The 24,925-nt window shown below is 43.8% G+C and overlaps 1 protein-coding gene across 1 annotated transcript; it reads left to right on the forward strand.

Moving 5' to 3' along the window:
* Positions 1–1,113: 1,113 nt before the first annotated feature.
* Positions 1,114–24,688, forward strand: LOC120369667 (riboflavin-binding protein-like). The gene is made up of 7 exons (XM_039483206.1): positions 1,114–1,197; positions 2,937–3,096; positions 3,943–4,042; positions 5,246–5,374; positions 14,352–14,463; positions 21,247–21,479; positions 22,227–24,688. Exons 2-7 carry the CDS (start codon positions 2,949–2,951, stop codon positions 22,243–22,245), a joined length of 741 nt encoding a protein of 246 aa, XP_039339140.1. The 5' UTR covers positions 1,114–1,197; positions 2,937–2,948; the 3' UTR covers positions 22,246–24,688.
* Positions 24,689–24,925: the final 237 nt, after the last annotated feature.

Consider the following 24,925-nt stretch of genomic DNA (forward strand, 5'->3'; position numbering starts at 1 on the left):
ACCGGCGCTTTTGTCAGTAAACTTTTGTCGGTGAGGGGTGGTTTTTTCACACTCCTGACCGGCAAAAGTTTTACCAATAAAAGTGCTAGTGTAGACATAGCCAAATTATTGGGCTCAATGAAGAGGTAACTAGGTGAAATCCTATAGCCCTGTGTTATACATGAGATCAGACTTGATGATCTAATGATCCCTTCTGCCTTGAAATTGATTAATCCACAAATTAAATCAGTCCCTACTCTCAACTGCCTTGCACCTTGTGTAGTCATTTACATCCATGCAAAGTGAGTAGAAAGTGGATTTAAAATACTACCAAAGCCAGCCTGTTTACACAGTGTCTGAATTTAGCTGAAAGTTTCCTAACCCCTTCTGTGCTGATGATTGCTGCTGCAACATCTGCAACCCAAAATACACACATGGGGCAGCTACACATACCTTGTGTGTCTCCTTTGACGTGCCATATGGTGATACAGGACTCTAGCATGCTACTAAGCATCTGCTTGAAAATGTTCCTATGCATAGTTAAAGTTAAGCTTATCATAACTACTTTCTGCAGAATGCCCATTAAAAGCAGGACAGTGGTTGTTTTATGGATATAATACAGTGGCGTCCTGATCCACTGCAATACAAATAATTATAATAATTAATAAATAAGAACATAGGAATTGCCATATTAGATCAAACCGGTGATCCATGCAGCTCATTATCCTGTCTCTAACAATGGCTAGTATCAGATGCTTCAAAGGAAGGTGCAAGAAACCCTGTGGTAGGTAGATAGGGAATAACCTGCTCAAAGAGGATATTTCTTCCAAACCCCCATTAGTTAAAGATTGGTTTATATGATCAGGCAAGAAAGGTTTCTACCCCTTCTAGAACTCTTGGTGAATTTTGGTGGGAGGGGGTGTCGCTTTTTGTTTGGGGTTTTTTTGCTTCTTTTTTAAAAACCTTATCTATTTTCTTGTTCACCATTAATGACCTGCAAGCAAGAAATGAGCATTATGTGCAGGTCAGTTTGTGTACTGATTGTGTGTGTTTCTGAGATAAACCTGTTAGCTTTCCAATGAGTCAAGGAACTCTCCTGAGGCAAACAAACTCTGGGGCACTGACACTAAGTGATATATAGAGAGAAGAGAGCGTGCAACACTACTTACTGTTTTCCAGTTTGGGGAAGAGGTAACAATCAGAGAGACAGCAGAGGAGGTGAGAAAACACTCGAATTGCAGAGACAGCTTTCTTTTCCTGTAGTATTTTGTTTTCTTTATACTGAAAGGTAATATAGGGACTGATCCTGCAGTCCTTACTCAGGCAAAACTCACCAATAAAGTTCATGGGGAGTTTTCCCTAAGGATTGCAGGTTATTTTTCATGATAGGCACAAATAATTATGATGTGGTTTATGTGGTTTAGATTTACATAAATAGTTCACTAACATACTTTTGCAATCTGTATTTTGGGGAAATGTTGGTCTCAGAGTTATTTTTATCTTTTATTTTTGGATTCATCATCTGTAGAAGATGCAGAAAGATCCTCAGCTTTTGTAAATCAGCAGAGCCCCACTGAAGTCAAGAAGGCAACATCAGTTTACAGCAGCTGAGGATCTGGCCCATTGTCTTAAAATCCATTAGAATGAGTTCACCTGTAACTGTGTGTAAAGCATAATTTTCTACAGGATGCAGCAGAAACCTGGAACTTATGGAACAAATTCATCCATGCTGTAAAGCCAGTGAGGTCACTGGAGTTACACCATGGTAAATTTACACCAGTGTATTTATAGGAGAACTGAAATCATTTATTGTTTTTTTAAATTAACTGTTTAGAACTAACTTTGCTATACATTATTTATTTTTATTTTTTAATCTATTGCTTGTATCTAAGATATCACAATAATAATTGGTACACTTTACGAGGTTATGAACAAAAAAATCAGGAAAAGAGACCTGGGGCAAAATTTTAAGAAAGCCAGAGTGACTTAGGAGCTAAGTCCCACTTTATAAAATGACTTAGGGAATTAGGGTCCTCAGTCACTGAGGTGCTTTTGAAAATGTTATCCCCAGTCATTACTGTGGATAGCTCAAGGTTGTTTAATGTGCACCAGAGGTTAGAAAAGCAAACAAAAATGTTAGGATGCATAAGGAATGGAAAACAATATGGCAAATATTATAATTCCATTATATAAGTCAATAGTCTAACCTTTCCTGAAATATTGCTTTCAATTCTAGCCACTGTATCTCAAAAAGGATGTAGCAGAAAAATCAAGGGGTTAGAAACAAGCAGCAAGAATTATTAGAGAGGTCTGGAAAAACTTCCATATGAAAAAAGATGGAAGAGATGAGGACTATTTAATTTATGAGGAGATAAATAAGAGGGGACAAGCTAGAGGTATACAAAATAATGACTGTATAGAGATGGTAGACCTTGGGTAAGTCACTTTGCCTCTGTGCCGCAGTTCCCCATCTGTAAAGTGGGGATACTAACGCTTCCCTATCTGTGAGGATAAAGGGCTTTGAGATCTATCAGTGAAAAGTGCTGTATAAGAAATAGGTATTATTATTATTCCACTGTCCTCTGAAGCAGTTAGTGCCAGCCACTGTCCCAAACAGGCTACTGGACCGGATGGACCTCTAGCCTGATATAATATGACAATGTGTATGTTCCCATGAATCTCAAGCTGTGTTAAGATTCAGTGCCTGAGGTTCTTGATCTCAGTCATTTGTCCCTCTTGGCTTAAAAATCTTGGCTGTTAATAATATTAAGAGATTGTGAAAGAGAAAGGGGACAAACACACGTATAAATACTTGTCTGTTCATCTTTGCTTAGCACTTCTTAATTTTTCTCCTTTCTAAACAGTCCTTCCTATTAGTGTTATAATGGAGCTGAAATTTCAAACCAAACTTTTCTCAGAGATAAAGGACCTCGCTGAAATGTCTTCTTTCCTTACAGGGCAAGTGCGGAATGAAGATGTTCAAGTTTGCTGTAGTCCTATTTTTTGCTATCCTAGCAACATCTACCTGCAAAAGGGATAGATGTCTGGAGGGGTGGACTCACAAGCCTAGACCAAGCCCTGAGCTGGACATGCATGAATGTACACTGTACTCTGAATGTAAGAGCTCTTTAATCTTTGGCAGAGAATTTTCAGAATAGTTTAAAAGTTGACCTTTGTCTCGACTAACAGTCCCTACCATACTTTTAATTACTTTAACACTGTGCAATATTTGCAATAAGAGTTTTGTTTGAAAAGCAACTTTTATTGGCTTTTTCCTTACTACATCCAGTGCCAAATGCAGAGCCAGCTAATGATCTCCTTGAGACCAGTTGCAAAACTATTGGCTTCAGTAACTGAACTTCAAAAATGTATAATCCAGATTTCATCCTGTTGTACTCCATTTACTTAAGCTTACACTAGGGATGATTTGGGCCTGATACGATTAATTATGAGACTATTTAAAATACAGCATAATTGTCTTGACTGTGATGTATCAGTGCACAAATTATTGTCCTAATTAACTTTCTGACCTGATTAAAAAGTATGAAAACACTGAAAATTAACATGCTGTACTGGATATAAATATAAGAATAAAACCAATATTCATGGCATGTCATCTTTTTTCTTATTTATTTGGTAACTTCAGTATTAAAAGGCTGGAGTTCAGAAATTTCACTCCTCCAGCATATGACAGCTGGTTAAACACCATTTAGCTTCTTGGCACTGACTGAATACATTCTCACAAAATAATATTGATGCCAGTTCAGTCCCACTTAATCAGCTGCCACATTATCATTTCCAAGATCATTCACTTACAAGTCATAGAAAGTCTTTCTTTTGTAAAGCTTCCCTCCCAGTTGTTACCATTTTGGATTATGTGCCAAAAAATTTCATTCTAAATTTTGAGTTTTCCAAATTTTGAGTGTTAAAGTAAACCCTCACTGTAGTCTCTATTTCCAACAGCTTCCTGTTGTTATGCAAACTTCACAGAGCAGTTGGCTCATTCACCAGTAATTCAAGTAAGCAACAGCTCCTGGAACAGATGTGGGAATCTCAGTAAATCGTAAGTCATCTTTCATATTGTCTATGTCCTGGTTCAATAGGACTATTCCACAATAGCTGAAACTGCCAACATTAACTCCCCCTGGAATTTCTGATGGAAACTCAATAGGTTTTTCTGGAGATGTTGCCTAAAGTGGCTGCCCCCATCTTGGTCCCTCATCTGCCCAGCTCCTCTTTGCTCCTTCTCTCCTCACCCAAAAATCCATGGAGTCTTAATCACACTTTATTCAGGCAGAGTGGCTTCTGCTATTTCATGAAGGGGAGTGACAGCTCTTAAGACCTGCTCTTTTAAAAAACTGCTCTCTCTGGTGTGCAATCATCTGGCAATATAAACCAGTAACAAACCTGGTTTAACTGGCTGGTTAAGCCACATTTACAACCATGCCTGCTTTGTACTGCTGTAGCAGTGCAAAACAGCTGGAGCATGCCATTGAATCTAGCCCGTGATTTGTACAGTATCAACAGGGCCTTGTCCCTTGTTTTAAAAAAAACAGATACATTAGATTAAGTCTTAAAAAACAAAATGTAAAAGGAAAGCCAGAAAGGAAATTTGCAAATAATGAGAAAAAAATTGTAGTCTTGTGAGCCTTGTAACCATAAAAAATGTTTTCCTAACTGAGTCTTATAGTTCGTTGCTAGATTTTTAGAGTTGTAAAATATGTCAGGCTACACAAATAAAAGAATGAAAGTGCAAAACAATTAAGCAAAAATATATTTGCAAAAGTAATAGCTATCTCCTGCCACTCCCAGGAGAACAACTACAATCTGTGTTTTTTCAGTAACTTCAGCTGGACTAGAGAAAACCTAAATACTGGTGAAATCATGAGAATATAACACAGAAACAACGCTTTCTGCTGTGGTTTGATGCTCATTTTATTATTGCCTTGAACTTGACCATTTTGTGCCAGCAAAAACTCAGTGGCTCAAATGTTTGTATAAAGCAAATACAAAAGAAGCCCAAATATGATGAATTCATTCATTTAAAAATGAGTGAATAGTCACAAACTTTTTTGCATGATTTGTCTAGTTCCAGTAATTACACAGACAGAAGCTGCACCCAACATCAAAGAAACGAGTTTAGAATCTATACACAAATAGAACGAGAGGATGGATTTAAACTGCTCCATCTAATCTATAGTGATGAGTCCTGTTGAAACCTGTTGGAAAGTGTGGACTTAATTGTTGTTTTTCTCACTCACTGTAGCTGCGAGGATTACATGAAGAAAATTGAATGCTTTTACCAGTGTTCCCCGCATGCCGCTCACTGGATCAATCCCAACTACACTGCTGGTTTTGACTTTGTTCCTTTGTGCCAAAACTTCTGTGATGACTGGTAGGTTTAACACTTTACACTGCTCATATTTTTAGTTATCTTTGAGATACCTGCATTATTCGTGTAAGGGGTAGCCACAAATGTGCAAGTAAAGGACCCTCCCAAACAAGTGGCAACAACATTTTCTAGCACTCTGCATCATTTATCTCCCTTCTTTTGTTCAACTTCTCTTTTTTTCCCCTACACCTCTCATTTTTCCCCTTTGAATTTATTACCCTGTAAATAATAACATAAATGGCATGGGCAGTACTCAGTGAAATCTCCAAGTCTAGTATAAAGTCAGTTTGTATAATGGTTTATACAGGGCCAGTGCAACCCATTAGGCGGTCACCTAGGGCGCTAGCATTTGGGGGGCGGCATTTCGGGTCCTTCGGCAGTGACCACGCCGGTCGTCATCAGCATTTAGGCAGAGGGACCTGGGGCAGGGGGGCACGGGGAGGGCTGCCTGCAGCAAGTAAGGGGAAGCGTGGCACACAGGGGAACCACTCCCCGCCCCAGCCAGGGCCGGCTCCAGACACCAGCCTACCAAGCACGTGCTTGGGGCGGCACCTTGGGACGGGGTGGCACTCGGGGTTTGGTTTTGGATTTTTTTGGTTTGGCTGGGCGGCGCTGGATGGAGGCGGGGACTTGGGCGACGCGACGGTCAGGGAGGCGGGGACTTGGGTGACGCGACACTCGGGGGGGCGGAGACTTGGGCGACGCAACACTCGGGGGGGTGGGGACTTGGGCGCCGCGAGGCTCGGGGGGGCGGCGCTCTTTGTTTTTGCTTGGGGCGGCAAAAATGTTAGAGCCAGCCGAGGCCCCAGCTCACCTCTGCTCCGCCTCCTCCCCTGAGCATGCTGCCCCGCTCTGCTTCTCTCCCTCCCAGGCTTGCAGTGCCAATCAGCTGATTGGCGCCACAAGCCTGGGAGGCAGGAGAAGTGGAGCGGCAAAAGCATGCTCGGGGAGGAGGCAGAGCAGAGGTAAGCTGGGGCGGAGAGCTGCCGCACGGCTCCCCGGAGTGGGGGGAGCTGCCGTGGGGGGGGGAATGGGACCTCAGGGCGGAGGGGGGCAGAGAGCTGCCACAGGGCTGGGGAGGGGGGCGCAAGGTGGAAGTTTCACCTAGGGTGTGAAACATCCTTGCACCTGCCCTGGGTTTATATGGTTTTGGAAATACAAATTACGTGAGCAGCATAATCACATATATTATCTAAATATGTGCCCATGATATAGATACAATTCCTTTATTTCTGTATCTGTTAAGTACGCTGTGGAATCATGGGATAAACTAACATAAATTCATTTATGTAATACATTTAATTTATTTTTAACCTTTTGCCTCTTCACCTGCTTTCTGTCTACTAATCCATCTCTGCTGAAACTACATCTAATACTCCATATTTCAGAGCAGTTTTCAAACAGTCGTCATTTAATAAAAATTATAATGATCTAACCCAAAAATAGTTAATTTTTTCTTCCCCCCAATACAACTCAGATAAAAGCAGGCAGTGAAAATTACTTTTTGAGATGCAAGGCATGTGGTGGGATAGTTTTAAGCCCAATACCTTGTAAATCATCAGGTCTAGACATCTTGTATCCCACTGGAGAAATGAGAATTCTGATTTTCCAGTGATCCAGACCCAGCATCTATTTATAGGTATAAAGAGAGATGTAAAATTTAGATCTTAAATCATGAAACCTTGGTATTTAGCAAAGCTATGTTAGAGCACATATAGGAGCTGGAAAAATGCATTTGATCTATTTTCTCTATTACTTTTAGGCTTGTGCATGGTAACTAGAGAATTTTGGCTTTACTGGGATAATGATGTGACTGTAGTACAAATAATGGTTGAGATGTTCAGAGCAGAAGATTTAGACACCTGTCTTCCATTCAAATTGATGAGAGACAAGGTGGGTGAGACAATATCTTTTATTGGACCAACTTTTGTTGGTGAAAGAGACAAACTTTCAAGCTTACACAGAGCCCCTCAAGTCTGGGAAATATACTCAGAGTATCCCAGATAAATACAAGATGGAACAGATTGTTTAGCCTAAGTACTTAATACATTTCAAGAGAGCATTCAAGGTGAAGTGCCCCTTCAATACCTGTCCAGTCATAGGGGAGAAAGGGGGAAAAAAGCTGGGGATGGGGTTTAGTAGGTTACCAATTGTTGTAATAAGCCATAAATCCAGTATCTCTATCATAGGTGCTGGAACTAGAGGTGATGGGGGGCTGCTGCACCCCCTGGCTTGAAGTGGTTTCCTTTATATGCAGGGTTTACAGTTTGGTTCAATGGCTCTCAGCACCCCCACAGTAAAAACAGTTCCAGCACCCTGATCTCTATTCAGTCCATGATTTATAGCAGGGGTGGCCAACCTGAGCCTGAGAAGGAGCCAGAATTTACCAATGTACATTGCCAAAGATCCACAGTAATATGTCAGCAACCCCACCATCAGCTCCCCCACTCCCGCCCTCAGTGCCTCCTGCCCGCTGGCAGCCCCACTGATCAGTGCCTCCCCGTGCCTCCTGCCAGCCACAATCAGCTGTTTCACAGTGTGCAGGAGTGTCTGGGAGGGAAGGGGGAGGAGCGAGGGCAGGGCAGGCTCAGGGGAAGGAGCAAGAGCCTTGGGGGAAGGGGTGGAGTGGGGTCAGGACCTGGGGCAGAGCCAGGGGTTGAGCAGTGAACACCCCCCGGCACATTGAAAAGTTGGCACCTGTAGCTCCAGCCCTGGAGTCAGTGCCTGTACAAGGAGCCACATATTAACTTCTGAAGAGCCGCATGTGGCTCTGGAGCCACAGATTGGCCACCCCTGATTTTTAGTATCTGGAAAAGTTAAGAACTTAAATTCCCAGGCTCATCTTTTGAAGGTGTGTGCAGGTTTCCTTTGAGGATGAGGTCTGATAAGTCAGGTACAGAGGGATCACTTTGTGAAACCTGTTCACCCGTGGGTGATGGGGTGTTTTTGTCTTTTATTGTTTTTCTGTGGGAGTTCCTTTGAAAGCATAGTGATTGTTTTGTTTCATCCACGTAGTTGTTAGTGGGGCATTTAGTGCACTGGGTGAGGTGGGTTGGTTTTTTTTTTAAATCTGTCCACTCTGCTCTGTATCAAAGCTAGAGAAAGCAGGTCGAAGAAGGATAAAGCTCGTGTGTTTCACCAACTATTTTTATCCTGTTGTAGAAAATTCCATTTTGCTGGAAGAGCAGAATCGTTGACCGTGGTTTTAATCCTGGAGCTTTCAGCAGCCTTTTAGATATGCTGGGCCCAGATTTTTGAGTGCCTGGGAGATAGGGACCAAGACCTTTAACTTGACTGGATAAGCTCAGCTCTGTGGATTCAAATCCAAAACCACCACCACTGAAATTTGAAGGTGTTTGGATAATAAATTCCAGGTTGGGCCCATCTCTTATATACAGTATTTGTATAGGAATAGCTATCTTCTTATTTATGGTGGTGCCTAGTATATGCTTGGATCTTACCAGACAGATAAGAAAAAACAATCTCTGCCCCAAGGATAAACAGACAGATATGCAGACAGGGGTTAGGGGAAATGGGAAACAACATATCACTTTTTTCTCTAATTTTTACTCTATGTACATGTCACCATGATTCACGATAGGCAGCATGGCAAAAGTAGGGCTTCAAGAGGAACTTAAAAATGGAGAGATAAGGGTCTCATGGATGAACTCTGGAAGGTGACAACTTCAAAATGCATAAGAAGCAGCATGAAAAAGGGCCAGGAGGGGTGTTATGTGAAAAGCTGATAAATGAGCAACTGAGGACAGCATCATTGGCGGAGCAAAGGGGGCAAGGGAGTGACATGAAATATGGACAGTCGAAGGGACAGGCAGAGTTATATAGCATTCTGAACGTGCTGGCAAGAAATTTAAATCTGATGCAGTCATGGACGGGAGGACTATGGAAAGAATTCAGAGGGAAGTGATCAGACCAATAAGTGAGGAGACGACTTCCACTCTGTTCTGCGATCCCATCTGTTGTTTCAAGGCCTGATCCAAAGCTCATTGTAGTCAGTTGGGCCCAGATCCTCAAAGGGTTTCTCAAACAGGGGTTGTCGCTTGTGTAGGGAAAGCCCCTGGCGGGCCGGACCGGTGCCTTTACCTTCCCCATCTGCAGGTCTGGCTGATTGTGGCTCCCACTGGCCAGTAAGTCCCTTGGCCTGCGCCGCTTCCAGCAGCTCCCATTGGCTTATAGCAGCGATCCGCGGCCAGTGGGAGCTGCGATCGGCCGGACCTGAGGACGGGACAGGTAAACACACCAGCCTGGCCTGCCAGGGGCTTTCCCTACATAAGCCTGTGTAGGGAACAGGCTTTCCCTGTTCGAGAAACCCTGCTCAAAGATATGTAGGCACCTAACTTTCCTTAAAATCAATAGGAGTTAGGCACCATACCCTTGATGGTCTTGGAGTCCTGCTGGATATCAGTGGACTTTGGAGGAGGCCCATAACAGGCAATATGAGGTGCCACTGGAAGCTAGAATAAACCTTGTACCATCCGTTTCAATCATACAGAAAGTCATTATCTATCTGTTATGTAAAATTAAAGAACAGCATAATGGTGGAGGAAAATACGCAGAGCCCATGTAATTTATGCCCATTTTAAGGCCCCTTTTCCATTGCCAGGGTGGTGGAAAGCAGCCTTAGTAGTTACAAAGCACTCTAGTTTTCCTCATGTGGTTTAGCTGAATATAAACAGAACCAGCTGGTAAATCATATTTTGTAACCTTGAAGAAAAGACCATTTTGGTCGGGGAGTTTATGCTCCTTGGGACAAGGTCTGTCCCTTTTTGAATGTCTGGAAAGCACCAAGAAGATAGTGAGCTTTGCTATAAACAAATAAGAAGTACTTATCTATCTGCAGTATTACTTTCCATCCCATTTCTTATGCATCCCACTCATCTGGTACTCCAGTTGGTGTCATATACACCTGGCATAGGACACAAATATACAAATGACCCAATATATTATATGCATGGGTGTGTGTCTGACATCTTTCAGTGTCATTCCCATTCTCTCATCCCACCCAAGGCCAGAGACTAAAAAAGGTATTTTGAACAAAATTGCCACTCCTCTTGACATTCCAAAGTAGCATTTCCAAGATTTTCCACATTGTACTCCTGGGAGTCCTTTTAGTATGCTGCAGCACTCCTGGGGAAGTGACCTACTTTCTCCATGGGCTGGGAATGTGCCTGCTGTGTACTGTCGTCTCTGTGGCCAGAAATGTGCACAAGATTCTGAGAGAGCAGTGATTTTGTTTAAAATAAATTCATCTGACTAGCCTGGGGCCTTCCCCTTTCTTCCTATTGTTTTAGGATTTCCTGCCCCCATCAGCATTAAAACTGTTCTCTTTGAAAGTCCCTATGAACTGTGCAGAGCCCTGTGGGCAGCTTTCTTTCTGACTCATCTGCGAAACAGGCCCCTGCCCATCAGAAGGGGAAGCATGAATTCTGAAAAATAATCTTGAACTTTCAAATAAGAATTAGCTCCAAAATAAAAATACCTAGCAGTGAAGTAACCTGCCCTGCGAAAAGCAGATCAGTCTTAGGCTATGGCTACATTAGACAATTTACAGCAGTGCAAGTGCCCCGCCATAAGCTCTCTAATGTAGTCGCTCTAAGCTGATGGGAGAGAGCTCTTCCATCGGCTTCACTGCTCCAGCCCCCATGAGCAGCGGTGGGTCTGTCGGCAGGGGAAGCTCTCCCACACCGTGCTTAAGTCAGCACAAATCATGTCGCTCAGGGGGAGTGACTAATTCACACCCGTGAGTGACATAACTTACCTCGACTTAATCTACAGTGTAGCCACAGCCTTAGGGTGCCTGTTGGCTGATGTGAGGGGCTTTCAGGTTTGCCTTTGTGCTTTTCACAAGCTTTTTTTCATGCCTTCAGGAGCCAGGCATGGGTTTCTGGACAGCATGAATCCCTTCAGATGTCAGGACCTTGCATAATTTTGCCCCCCAGACGGGGACTGTCTCTTCCTATATGTATGTATTGCACGCAGCACAATGGGGCACTGATCTTGACCGGAGGACCCTGCTCATTATTAATATAGATGATTAATACAAATAGTGATTAATTCAGGTTCCCACGGGACAGCATCAAGCCCCCTATTCAGCAATACTCCTAAGCACATGTTTATAACTGCTTTGCTGAAGAGGGAAGGATTTAAGCACATGCTTAAAGTTAAGCATGTGCTGAATTGGAGCATAATTGCTGAATCTCTGATGTTGAGAGCTGTACCAGCACCAGACATAGCAGCACAATGATACTGGCCAAGCCTGCCTGTCAGTGGCATATTAAGGCTGGATCATAAGAATTGGCCAGTCTATGACCTGCACTGCCAACAGGACCCCAAAGTCCAACAGCAGATTTACATGTGGGCAGGCTTGGGACTATCCCATTCTCCCACCCAGTTGTTGCTCAGTTCAGATCGTGTTTATCCTCTGTCTGTTCTTGCTGTTACCCCCACAAGGGGGTGTGATGGAAACAGATTTGAATCCTTTTTCGAAATGGAGAGAGACTTGTGATCAACAAAGCAACATAGGACTTTGGACAACACACTTCCTAGATTGTTCTGCTCAGAGTTCGCCAACAGCTATCCTTGAAAAGTTGAACTCGTACAATTTAAAGTTTAACATGTCATTGTATCACTACTGAGCTGCATTTCTGGTATCAAAAGTCCACTCCAGCACTACCAGGTGATTACTGCATCATAAAGCTTGGCGGTTGAAAACTGACTGAATGTGAAAATGTGAGACAAAAGTATTTTCAGCTTGTTGCACACATTGTATAGAAAACAAGTTTAAAATAGCTTTGTTCACTCCTAAGTTTTCAAAGGCTGAATTTGGATGTGAATGCATTGTTGTTCTTATTATTTATAATACACCAGCACCTAAAATCCTAGTAAGGATTGTGGCCCCATTGTGTGAGGTTAGGGTGACCAGATGAGAGGGAGAAAATTTGGGGACACATGGAGGGAGTGGTGGGTCCACCGGCAGAGCAAAAAAAAAAAAAAAGCCAAGTGCTGCCGGCGATGCAAAACACCTAAATATCGGGACAGTCCTAATTTTATCAGGACGTCTGGTCACCCTATGTGAGGTGCTGTACTAATCCATTAGTAGTGATAGTCCTGGCCTTAAAAGCTTACAAAGTAGGGCTTAACATTGTGTGTACAATAGTGCCAACTTTTGCAATTTGATTTTGAGTCTTGCCCCAGCTTCTGGAGTCATGTGAATATGTGAGACTCTCAGCTTTAATTTAAAAAAAAATTAAGTTTCTAGCCTTCATGGTTGCAGAGAAAACCTTGAAAAGGGGACCTGAGTGTACCCTGAAGATTCAAAAACAGAAAGCAAATTGAAAACACACACCAAATGTCTTATTTTAAAAAATGTGCATGATTTTAAGCCAATCTTGATTTTTCTGGCCCTGGCTCATGATTTTGGAACTCTTGGGGTTACTCAGATGAGTAATTCCAATGAAATCTTTGAAACTACTCAGGGCAAATCTACACTACAAATTAAGTTGACCTAAGTTACGGCGATGTATAGCCACCGCACTAAGTAAATCGCCTTTGCATGTCCACACCACGCTCCTTGTGTTGGAGGTGCGTGTCCTCGCCGGTAGCACTTGTGCCGATTTAACTGTCATTGTGGGACAGCTTCTGAAAGGCAGCAATAGTTGCTGTAAGCAACACAGTATCTACACTGACACTGCATTGACCTAACTACATCAACCTAAGTGCTATGCCTCTCGCAGAGGCGGAGTTATTAAGTTTGTGTAGTGGACGAGTTACATCAGTGGAGCTACATTTTAGTGTAGACACTTACAGAGTTAGGTCAACGTAAGCTGCCTTACGTCGACATAACTCTAGTATAGACCAGGCCTCAGACACACAGAGGTACGTTGGTGTGTAAGTGTTTCCAAAATCTGGGCTTTAGGGAAGATAAGGCCCAATACATGAATATAACAAACAGTAGGAGAGGGAGGAAGCATGAGGGTAACAGTAATAAGTTACTTTTTCCTTATATAGACTAACAGTTTACAATACTTGAAGATTACAAATAATTTACCTGCTTTTTTATTTAACTGTCATTTAAAACAGTTCTTATCAAACCATAGTCCTCCGGGCTCCTTTAACATTCCTCTCTTCTGCCCCCAGCTTCAACCCCCTAGAAATAGTGAACCTGGGCTCTTGGACTATTTTTATATGATCTTATTTAATTGCTCATTAGTTGATTGCTTTCCCCCTTTCTTTAGAACATAAGAACAGGCACAGTGGGTCAGACCAATAGTCCAGCATCTTGTCTTCTGACAGTGGCCGGTGCCAGAGGCTTCAGAGGGAATGAACAGAACAGTTATGGAGTGATCCATCCCCGTTGTCCAGTCCCAGCAGCTGGCACTCACAGGCTTTACAGACTCTTTACAGCACACTTCAAACTGCATTATTAGCTTCCTTCCTTTTTGTAAATATCAAAATTCCCCACTTCTCTCTGAGGATGGTCTGTCCTTGGGGTGTCTGCCCCACATGGCTGCTGCTGTCCAATTTTGGCTCCTTATAGATGCTAGGTATAAGAGAGCAGAAAGTCCATTGATGACTGATAGAGTTTGCCTCAGTTTCCCTACAGTAAAAAGGAGATATCCTGTCTCCTAGAACTGGAAGGAACCTTGAAAGGTCATCAAGTCCAGCCCTCTGCCTTCATTAGCAGAACCAAGTACTAATTTTTGCCCCAGATCCTTAAGAGGCCCCCTTAAAGATTGAACTTACAACCCTGGGTTTAGCAAGCCAATGCTCAAACCACTGAGCTATCCCTCCCTCCATATGTTTACATCTTTGAGATCACTGGAGGAAAAGTGCTATGTAAGCACAGTGTATTAGCAGAACCCATGCACCCTTCTTTGTATGACATCAGTGTAATCCAGTGACATCTCTGAAGAACAAGGAGGTAAATAATTTTACTTTCTGTTCCCCACTAATCTCCATGCAGGTATGAAGCATGTAAAAATGACTCCACCTGCGTCCGCAACTGGATAACAGATTGGGAATGGGATGAAAATGGAGAGAACCACTGTAAAAACGAATGCATCCCCTACAATAAGGTAAGAAAGCACACTGGATCAATTACAGGAATAAAGAATTAAAAGACAGTGAGTGCTACTTCCTGAGGGGTTAAGTCATCAAAAAAGTCTTTGGGGAAAGAAATTCAACAGGTAAATTGTTTGGACTGCTACAATTCCAGGTTTTGTCTATACCAGATTTTTTCTTATTTAGTTTCTCACCTTGGGTGAAGCAGGATTGCAAGGAGTAGACAAGGTTCAGGGGCCACTGATATTTTAACCATTGTATTGTCTAGATCAGTGGCTCTCAACCTTTCCAAACTACTGTACCCCTTTCAGGAGTCTGATTTATCTTGTGTAGCCCCAAGTTTCACCTCACCTAAAAACTACTTGTTTACAAACTCAGACATAAAAAATACAGAAGTGTTCCAGCACACTATGCCTGCGTTCTCATTTTTACCATATAATTATAAAAGAAATCAATGGGAATATAAATATTGTAATATATTTCACTGTATAGCATACACGTACCCCTGACTGAGTACCACTGGTCTAGATACTGAAGTGTAGAGAAATATTGAGACTACAACAAAAGGAGATGGTGGATAAAAAGTTTAGAACTGTCTACGTGATTTAAGAGCCTACGTCCCATGGACTTTCCATGACAGCTCCTAAGTGCTTATGTCTCTTTTGAAAATGGGCTATAAGCTCTTAAATCACATTATTTTAAATATTTGCCCTTTAGATTTGATGCATCTTTATCCTGTATGTACTTTCGCACTCATGCTTTTTTCCCCGAGGGAAGAGAGTTTGTCATCCAAATCCCTGTGGAAATCCTTAGACTCCTGTATCTTCCTCAGACCCCTGCTGGTTAAACAGCAGCACTGACAAACTTTTCACCCAGTCCTTCTGATAAAAATCTGATGGTTGTGGTGCCTGAGCTGCTGAGCAAGAGTATAAAATGAAGGCTCAAATGGGGACGCTGAGGAATCCTAGGGAAAAAAATTGTCTGGGGCCTGATCCAAAGTTAATTGAAGTAAATGCGGGTCTTTCCATGTACTTCAGTGGCCTGTGGATCAGGTGAAAATTGTGTAGTGTAGGACCGTAATACAGTAACTGGGTTTTGAATATTAATAAAGATTTAGTTTAAATGAGCCTGTGAGAACTGCTCACACAGCACAGTTCCCTCAGGACAGAGGATGGGGACTGAACTGAAAATTCATTGGTGAAGACCGGTACTAGGCTTGCAAAGCAGTTCGCAACCAAGTCACTGGCTTGAAGGTGGAACGGGATGGTTGCGAATGACTGCAGTTGCCACCTGAAGGCCGTGCAATGGCCTCTGTGAGAGGAGATGATGTGGGATTGGTGTCTGTATTAAAAAACCCACCACAAGTGGCAGTCTCTGCAGAAAAGACTATAAATCAGGCCTGCCCAGGGGCTGCATGTGGCTGACGTGGGCTCACTGTGCGGCCCGCAGGGGGTGAGTAGGCAAGCGGCGGGTGAGGGAGGGGGGCTGAAGAGGCAGGCGGACAGTGGCAGGGGGTGAGGAGGCAAGCCGGTGACAGGGGGGTGCTGAGGAGGCGAGCGGGCAGGCAGACAGTGGTGGGGGCTGAGCAGGTGAGCCGGGGAGGTGGGGGCTGAGGAGGCAAGTGGGCAGGCGGGCAGTGGTGGGGTGAGGAGGCGAGCCGGGGGTGGGGGCTGAGGAGGCAAGTGGGCAGGCGGGCAGTGGTGGGGTGAGGAGGCGAGCCGGGGGTGGGAGGGCTGAGGAGGCAAGTGGGCGGACAGTGGCGGGGGACAGGTGAGCCGGTGACGGGGCGCTGAGGAGGCGAGTGGGCAGGCAGGCAGTGGTGGGGGTGAGGAGGCGAGCCGGGGTGGGGGCTGAGGAGGCGGCGGGCAGGCAGGCAGTGGTGGGGCTGAGCAGGTGAGCCGGGAGGTGGGGGCTGAGGAGGCAAGTGGGCAGGCAGGCAGTGGTGGGGTGAGGAGGCGAGCCGGGGTGGGGGCTGAGGAGGCAAGTGGGCAGGCGGGCAGTGGTGGGGGTGAGGAGGCGAGCCGGGGTGGGGGCTGAGGAGGCAAGTGGGCAGGCGGGCAGTGGTGGGGGTGAGGAGGCGAGCCGGGGGGGTGGGGGGCTGAGGAGGCGAGCGGGCAGGCAGGCAGTGGTGGGGGCTGAGGAGGCGAGCCGGGAGGGTGTGGGGCTGAGGAGGCGAGCGGGTGAGCAGTGGGGTGGGGGGGGTGAGGAGGCGAGTGAGGAGTCAGTGGCTGACCTGTTCTACTGATCTGGTCTGGCTCCCATTCTCTCTCCAAGGGTTGCAGCTGTCGGGAGGTGCTGCCTTCCACACCTTCCTCAGTCACACCTCGTTCATTCAACAGGGCAGTTAGGGGAAGATCTTATTCTACTTCTAGCAAAAAGACATTTTTCTTTTACCTTAATTATACTACCTTAGGGGCCCGCTATAACATATTACCAAGGTTCAATACCGTTGTTTCGGTGGGGCAGCGCTGGGGAAGGAGGGTTTGTTTTCGTGGGGTGGGCGGTGCAGGGGGGGAGTATTTCAGGGGGGCTTGGCGGTGCTGGGGGGGTTGTGTTTTGGGGGGCTTGGCAGTGTTGGGGAGGAGTCGGCGGCGCTGGGGGGGTGGCCCTCAGCTGTTTTCTTTGGAGTAACGTGGCCCTCGCCGCTTTACGAGTTGTGCAGGCCTGCTATAAATGAATGGACTGTGGAGACTAAGGGCTTGACTTTCAGAAGTGCTGAGGATTCACACAGCTCTGGTTGAAGCAAAGACGGAAAATAGCACCTCAGAAAATTGGCTCTGAGCACCCTTCCGATAGCTAAAGCTGGTCTCTGCTCATTCTGTGCCTGTTCTGGAGATAGGCTGAAACCTTCGCTCACCTTTCACCATCCTTAAATTCACTGGTAGTTATTTTTAAAGAAAATATATCCATCAGCCGGGAAAGACCAGGCAGAAAATCCAGAAGTCTTATCAACTCGAACCAGACACTGCAGTTCTTAAGCTAAACACATAGTCACGCCCCTTGCTGGCCGGGGTTATCACCAAATACTGCTCATGATGATTAGAAAGAGAGTAAAGAAGAGGTTTCTCCAGAGCAAGCTCTCTGCTACTCCACATTCATTTCCATGGCAATAATCATTTCATTTGACGCTAAAAGCTACAAAAATATTATTGAGACAAGGTGGGTGAGGTAATATCTTTTATTGGACCAACTTCTGTTGGTGAGAGAGCTTGTGTGTGTGTTAATGGTTTTTAGGATCAATTGTTCTTTATTGCAATTTTAGTTAAATGGCAAGAAACGTGTGATAATGGATATAGAGGCTTTTGGTTATAGAACAAAACAAATCGTATCTTCAGATCTTTCAGTTAGATATTGGTGTTGTACAAACAATATACACGTGGGAGGAGCTGAGAAGAGGAAATGTACAATGTCGTATAAAAAATACATTCAGTGCAAAAGTACAAGGGCCTGATTATCCATGGTTTTGACCTTCTGTGATCATCAACAATTGTAGAAAAGGGGTGTATAATGCTGCCCAATCACAATCGTTATGTTTTACTCCTGTTTATTACAGGTGTCAATGACTGGGGCTGGGGCAGTGGGGCTTTGGCTTTTTCCCCCCACCCTTCCCCCATGGTGGTGGGGCTTGGGTGGGCTCAGCCTTCGGTCCCCCCTCCTGGGGTCCTGTAATAATTTTTGTTGTCAGAAGGGGGTCGTGATGCAATGAAGTTTGAGAACCCCTGCGGTACGTTATTCAAATTAATAGTATTCTGCCTGTTTACATGGCAATAGTCAAAACACCTCAAAGCACTGTCCAAACTATTTAAAAAAAACATGCTTTCAGGGTTAAAATGAAATGCTGAAAAAGTCAGACTTTGCTTGCGCTTGGAGTGAACTTCTGGAAGGGAAGTTGTCGATATGCAAAAGGCACAGAGAGTTCTCAAATGTCAGTGCATTGCAGACAGATGCTTTATTTCTTCAAGTGCCTTTAACCCATATGGTGAAGCAATCAACAGCCATGCATTTGACATGTGAATGGCTGGAAGGAGTATTTGGAACTAATGCTGCATATCAGAAATGTACAATGGATCCTAGCCAGTTTTACACATGCTATTTTAAAATTTATGAGCCACATTGTATCTTTGTTCTGCATGCAAAGCACTCACCAGAAAGAACTTAGAGCAAAGCCCACAGGTAGAATATAGCCCGAGACATGAAGAAATGAAAAGCCTCTGCACCAGTTTGAGAGCTGCTATGCTTTGTCGATTCTGGACAGTGCTTGTGCACTGCAGTGTTTTGACTAGCCTGTAGCCATAGCAGCAAGATCAGAATAAAGTGAATTGCATACGATTAATCTAGCAAGTATGAGTGAGTGATTTGGAGGGCTCAATCTAGAAATGTCCCTTACATCAGGGAATAAAGAAAGGCATATTTATAGATTTTACTGGCTCCTGAATTGACCAGCAGGATGCAAGGAAATAGCCAGGACCTGAAGGAATAAGCCTTAAGCCAGTGAAAGGGACAGAAATAGAGAAGGTGCAGCCAGAGGGCTAGATTTTCCTGTTCTGGGTGTGCAGGGGAAAAAAGGATGCAGAGCCCCTTGCATACTTTGTGGCCTAGGTCCCTCATTGCTCTCTGTGCACTGACTGGCAGTCTCAGAGCTGCACTAGAGAGAGCATGTGTTCAAAAAGGAGGTGAAAGTTAGTGGCATGCTGCCTGCCTTTGCACTCCACAGGCATAGCACCTCCAGCAACTGCAGCAGATAAAGCCAGCTCCCTGTAGAGTGACCAGACGTCCCATAAAATCAAGACCATCCTGATATTTAGGTGTTTGCTCCGGCGGCAGCACTTGGCTTTTTTTTTTTCTTTTTTCTTTTGGTTCCACCAGCGGACTCCACTCCCCCCTGCCCCAGTGTGCTGGTCACCCTAGCTCCCTGCCATTCAGTTGTAGCTTTAAAAGCTACATTACAGTGCAGAGCTTTTGATGGCTATTTGGAATGGACTCCATATTATTCACAGATAATAGATTGTAAGGTCGGAAGAGGCCATTATGAACTGATCTAGTCTGACCTCCTGCATATCACAAGATCTCCCCCCTCCCCGGAGCAAAGAAAGAGATTTCTTCTTCAGGAGAAGAAGAGACCACTCTGGGAAATGGAGGGAGGGTGGAACTCACAGACATGATGTCCCCACCCCTGTTCCCACATAACTGGGCCTGAGGATCTAGCCTAAAAATAACAATAATTAATTCTTTGCAGTTATAGCACCTTTCATCCAATGATCCCTGAGCCACAGAGAAATGAGTGACTTGCACAGAGTGAATCATCTGGGAAGAGACTCTCTTTATTATATGGACACACATGGGTGACAATGGTAACTCAAAAAGGTGTTGCATGCGGCAGAACTTGCAACACTACTGGAAACTCAGCATATTTATAGGAACTGATGCTTATGGCCAAGGGCTCCACTACACTCACTTTTAACTTCCATTAGCAATAACAGTATGTAAGGGAGGGTGTCTGCATAACAATGAGAACAATAGACCATACGATACTTTGAATATTTATAGTAATGTCCATCAGGGATCTTAAAGTGCTTTACAAGCACTGAGTTAGTCTGACAACACCCCTGTTGGGGTATGTACTCATTTCCCACTAACAAAGGAATGCAGAGACAAGTTAAGTGACTAGACCAAGGCTGCAGAGTGAGTCAGTGACAAAGTCAGAAATAGACCTCAGTAGTCCTTCGATCACTAAACAATACTTCCTGCTTCTTACTCCCAAGCTTGCTTCATTTGCCATCACACATATGCCAAGTACTTTATCAGCTTTATTTTGCAGGGTATTTAAGTCTCTTTTGCAATAATTTAAACAGAAGATATTACAAATCAGCAGCAAATATGGGGAGGACAAAGTGCAAACAAAGATAACATTAATGACCTATTCATGGCTTTGCTAAAGTATGTGACCTGCCAACTCTGCTGACCTAAAGGGTACCTGTTCTTAGCTTCTCCAACCAAGAAGATATGAATATTTATTTGAGTCCAGGCCAGGAGGGCAGCAGGCTACCATGACATAAACAAAACAGCAAAGAGGTTTATTTGCAGTGTGGTCATAAAGGTCACTGTAGGTAGTGCTTCCAAAAAAGATTTTGGTACAAAACAAGATATAGGACAGATTCATTTTAAACTGGTACAGGGGCCTGTAATTTCCCTGAGCTGGACATGTCCCCTTGCACTGGGGTGGGGGGACCTCACTTTGAGGGAGGGCAGGTGATGTTGTGGCTCTCTGCCTTCCCTTGGAGTTCCTACAAGCAGGGGATGGCTGTTCTGAGTTCCACTTGTACTCTCTGTGTGTGGAGTCCTGAATGGCCATGATGTACATATACTGACAGCAGTGAAATTCTAGATAGCCACGAATCTGTTAGACTGCACCGTTCCATGGAGTAATCGATGATTTCAGCTTCCAGAACTCTGTCTGGTACAAAGGTCACTAAAACAAATAAATGTCAGAATGTCCTGGCACGTTACTTGCTGTAAGGGGTCAAGCCGACCACACACTCTGGCTTTCGTCTATGGCACCCAGCATGTGAAAACAACTTAGAAAATAAGGGACTATATTCTTCTTTGCCCTGCACCTTGCAAAGTGGTTTGCAGCTGTGCCAAGTGCTTCTCACACAGTACCAGGCTGATTTGGCAATATTTTTAGATCCTCTTTACACTGGTAGAAATGACCAAGGGCAACGGCAAATCAGGCCCAAATGTTTTTGATGAGTGAGGTGGTTTTTTTTTTAATTTCATCTGTTTTGTTTGACATCTAGGTGTATGCAAATGGGACTGACATGTGCCAAAGCATGTGGGGGGGCTCGTTTAAGGTGAGCGAATCCTCCTGCCTCTGCTTGCAAATGAACGAGAAGGATGCAGTGGCGATCAAGTATTTAACTTCCGAAAGCTCGGAGGAGAGTTCCAGCGTCAGTAGCAGCGAGGAGCGTGCCTGCAGACGTAAACTGCGAAAGACTGAGCTCCTAACGGAAGAAGAAGGGGTGGAAATAGAGTGAGTGCTGGGGGATAGTTCTAAGGCTTGGGGGGAGTAGACGGGGATCAGTGGGGTAATGTCAGGCTACCCTACCAGTTTAAGTTTGGAGATCACATAGATTACGTCACAAGAAATTAAATCAGTGGTAATTGCTCATGTTATACCTTATCTAATTTTTTCTACATCACAAAACTGCTAGGCAGATTAGCACTGACGTGTCCAATTGAAGACGACACTTGCAACTTGAAATGAAATGGCCCAAAGCCTAATGACTATGTTTAGGGATTGATATTTTTTTCAGAGGTGCTGAGCACCTGTAGCTCCCATTGATTTCAAATGGAGTTGTGAGGACTCAGGACCTCTGGAAAATCATGTCTTTAGTGTGTATAAATGGAGAAGATTGCAGCCTCCCAAATCTTTCATATGGAGATGCAGCTCTGAGATTACAAACTCATGCTGAACATTGCCTGGACTGAGCTGGAGTATTACATTCAGGGGGAGGCCAGTGGAGGCTGGCTACTGATAAATGAAAATGTAATTCCTCATCAAGATGTAGGTGCAAAATGATAGCTTACTATATACAGACATACGCATTAGTCCATAGGGGATACTAAACTATACTGTACTAAACTGTATATAGGGATGATTTTACATGTAACAAAACATGTTCAATATTAGTGAGTTTTTACTTTAAACAATGTCAATATACAAGAATCCTACAGTGTGAATATAAAGTATAAACTTGAGCTTTATTAATCCCCACAGGGTGTTTGAAATTCTGTGACAGACGGGACCTGGTTCTAATCCTCCCCGAAGATCTCCAGACTGATGCCTCAGGATGTCACAGAGAATGTTCTGTTTCCATTCTCCACCGTCAGTACTATTGCCAAAGCTAAACCAAAATCTGTACTAATTGTTAAGGGGACGTTATCCTGATATTAGTGGATCAAATTCTGCCCTTGGTTACACTTGTGCAATCTCTTTGATGCTCGTAAAGTGCCAGGGATCTGTCTGTTTTTCTAAGTCACCTATCACAGTGATGTCACCAGTGTAATTCAAAGAAGGATTTGGTTTCAACAGGCCAGATTCTTGGCTGGTGTAAATCAGAGGTATGCTGGTTTACACTAGGTGAAGATCTGGGCCATAGCTTTTAAAGTGTTGTGGCTCATATTTGCAATAAAATGAAGCATTTTTAAAATCCAACATGCTTATCCTCCGGCTGTTTGTTTACTTTCTGGGTGTCATGCAGCTAGACTGATCAGGGAGACTTTCTGCTTCCTATCACCTTGATTGTTTCTTTAATTCCTACCAGCATTAGATTATTTTGAAGCCATTTTTACAAAGTCTGCATTTTGGCCCAAATCACCTTGTCAGCATCTGTTTCAGTAGCGATGGAAAGAATTTGGACTGAAGCTACCTCCTGCCAAACATTCCTTCACGAGATTGCGACAGTCTGCCATCCCATGCTCTTACCCTCTGCTGAAGCACTTATCCAAGCCTTGAACATATCCACCTGAGCCCCAGCGAACATGGCTCCCTGGCCTCCCTGCTTATCTCGCCTCAGTTCCAAATGCCCAGCAAACATGTCCTCTCTCTCTTCCATCGCTGTAACCATATCTATATCTCCACCCCCACCCCATTAGCTTCCTTCACTTTCTGCATTAAATGCAAGCTTCAGCAGCACTCCTCCCCGGCCTGCATCTCTGCTCTCCTTTTCTCTTCATTCCCCTCCACGGCTATGGCCAGAGCAAAGGCAAGTTCCCCCTCACAACCATTACAAATAAACCCTTCTGCCATCCTCAGCTTCATGCCTTCTCCTGCCTTGTCCCTTAGTCCCAGAACAGTCTTCCTCTTCTCAGATGCTCATCTGCCACTTTCATTCACATCCCTCCTTAAAACACTACTTCGGTGGGGCCTTTCAATGACACGGCACTTATCCCTAGAGCTTGGATACTGCCAGTGCAGGACCCATGAGTCTATACAATTGCTAGGATTTCTTTTGTTCCTAATATACTTAAAAAATTCCTTCTTATTAACCTTAGCCTTGCCAGCCATGGATCTTTTCCTGTTGTCTTTAGCTTCCCTTGTCTTTTTTTTACACGTAATCAATTCTAATTTATATTGGTTGCTATCTACTTTCCCTTTTTTAATAGTTATGTTAATAGAGATTAATATTTATAGTCATTTGACCTTCTCTTGCACTATTTATCTGTGGTGCTCATAGCATTTGCAAACATTAATTAATTCTCAGAATGCCCTGAGGCAATTGGAGGTTAAGTGACTTGCCTGAGGTCACACAGAGACAGTAGACAGCTAGGACAAGAACCCAAAAGTACGAATTCCGGTCCTTCATTCCTACCTGTGAATTAACTAGTGCTTGTAAGGTGCTCTGTGATCCTAGGATGAAAGGTCCTATATAAATGTTATTGCAGATAAGTTACAGAGGGATGTTCATACTCAGAAAATCTTTATGACAAAAATGTGAAATTTAGATAAATTAATTTAAAGTGTGAAACACCCCAATTTCTCTTTTTTATTTTGATAGCTACAAAAGATATTTGTGTCTTAAAAGAGTATCTTCCATCCAGCCCATTCTTTCTCCTCTTACTTACCTATTCATTGAGGTCTTAATGCTGAATGTATGACATCACAATCATATCTCAGACTGTGAAGTCTTACATACGGGTTTGTGATGATATGACAGTGGCAAGCAAGAAGCAAAACAAACTGGTGATGAAGGAGCGGATCTTCTACAAACTTAATAAAGGAACAGAAAAAATTATCAATCATCTCTATTCCTTTTAGCTGAAAAGTTAATGTTTTCCAAGTTTCAGTCAATATGAAGCTGTCTCTTTAAAAGCGTCGATATAGGCAGAACCCCAGATGTCCCGGCTATTGCAGGAAATATTCCCAGGTCTGCCCACTATCCTGCAAACGTAGTACTACTGCTTCCTCGTGGAAGTCATGACATATCCCACACTGTATTTCAATGCCATTTCCACAGGTACCCCATGCTGAAGGCACTACTTTTGGAAATTGCATTTCTGTACAGGTGGCCTTCTGGCGTGTAGTGGATACCAGGCATGTTTTCACTTTATCTAATCATGTGTGGCACACAATCCTATTGCTGATTCTCTCCTCAGTGAAACAAATGTACAAACTGTGCACTGAAGGTGCACAACCATGGCATACTACTAAATACTATGAAATAAATGGAATAGAAAGATCTTGATGCAAATTTTAATTTCTTTCCTCCCTTTGATCTCCTTGACTCTTCTTCCACTTCTTCCATCCCCCAGCTGAGCTATGATTCATGTTTCCTCTCCACATATACACACAAAATCTTTGCACAATGGGTGTGTGTGTGTGTGTTTGCATTCCACATTAAAATTGTCACCTTAGCTAAATGGTCCAGATGCCTGTTGCATCTTTGCCCTACTCCCTTGTCAGGGACAACAGTGATT

The sequence above is a fragment of the Mauremys reevesii genome, linkage group 8 (assembly GCF_016161935.1).
Source record: "Mauremys reevesii isolate NIE-2019 linkage group 8, ASM1616193v1, whole genome shotgun sequence".
In the NCBI taxonomy this organism is placed as follows: domain Eukaryota; kingdom Metazoa; phylum Chordata; order Testudines; family Geoemydidae; genus Mauremys; species Mauremys reevesii.

Excerpts from the sequence above, each read along its gene's own strand:
- LOC120369667 (XM_039483206.1), top strand. The coding sequence starts at position 2,949 with ATGAAGATGTTCAAGTTTGCTGTAGTCCTATTTTTTGCTATCCTAGCA. Across the intron at positions 3,097-3,942 it reads ATGTACACTGTACTCTGAAT|CTTCCTGTTGTTATGCAAAC; the intron begins GTAAGAGCTCTT and ends TATTTCCAACAG. Across the intron at positions 5,375-14,351 it reads CAAAACTTCTGTGATGACTG|GTATGAAGCATGTAAAAATG; the intron begins GTAGGTTTAACA and ends ATCTCCATGCAG.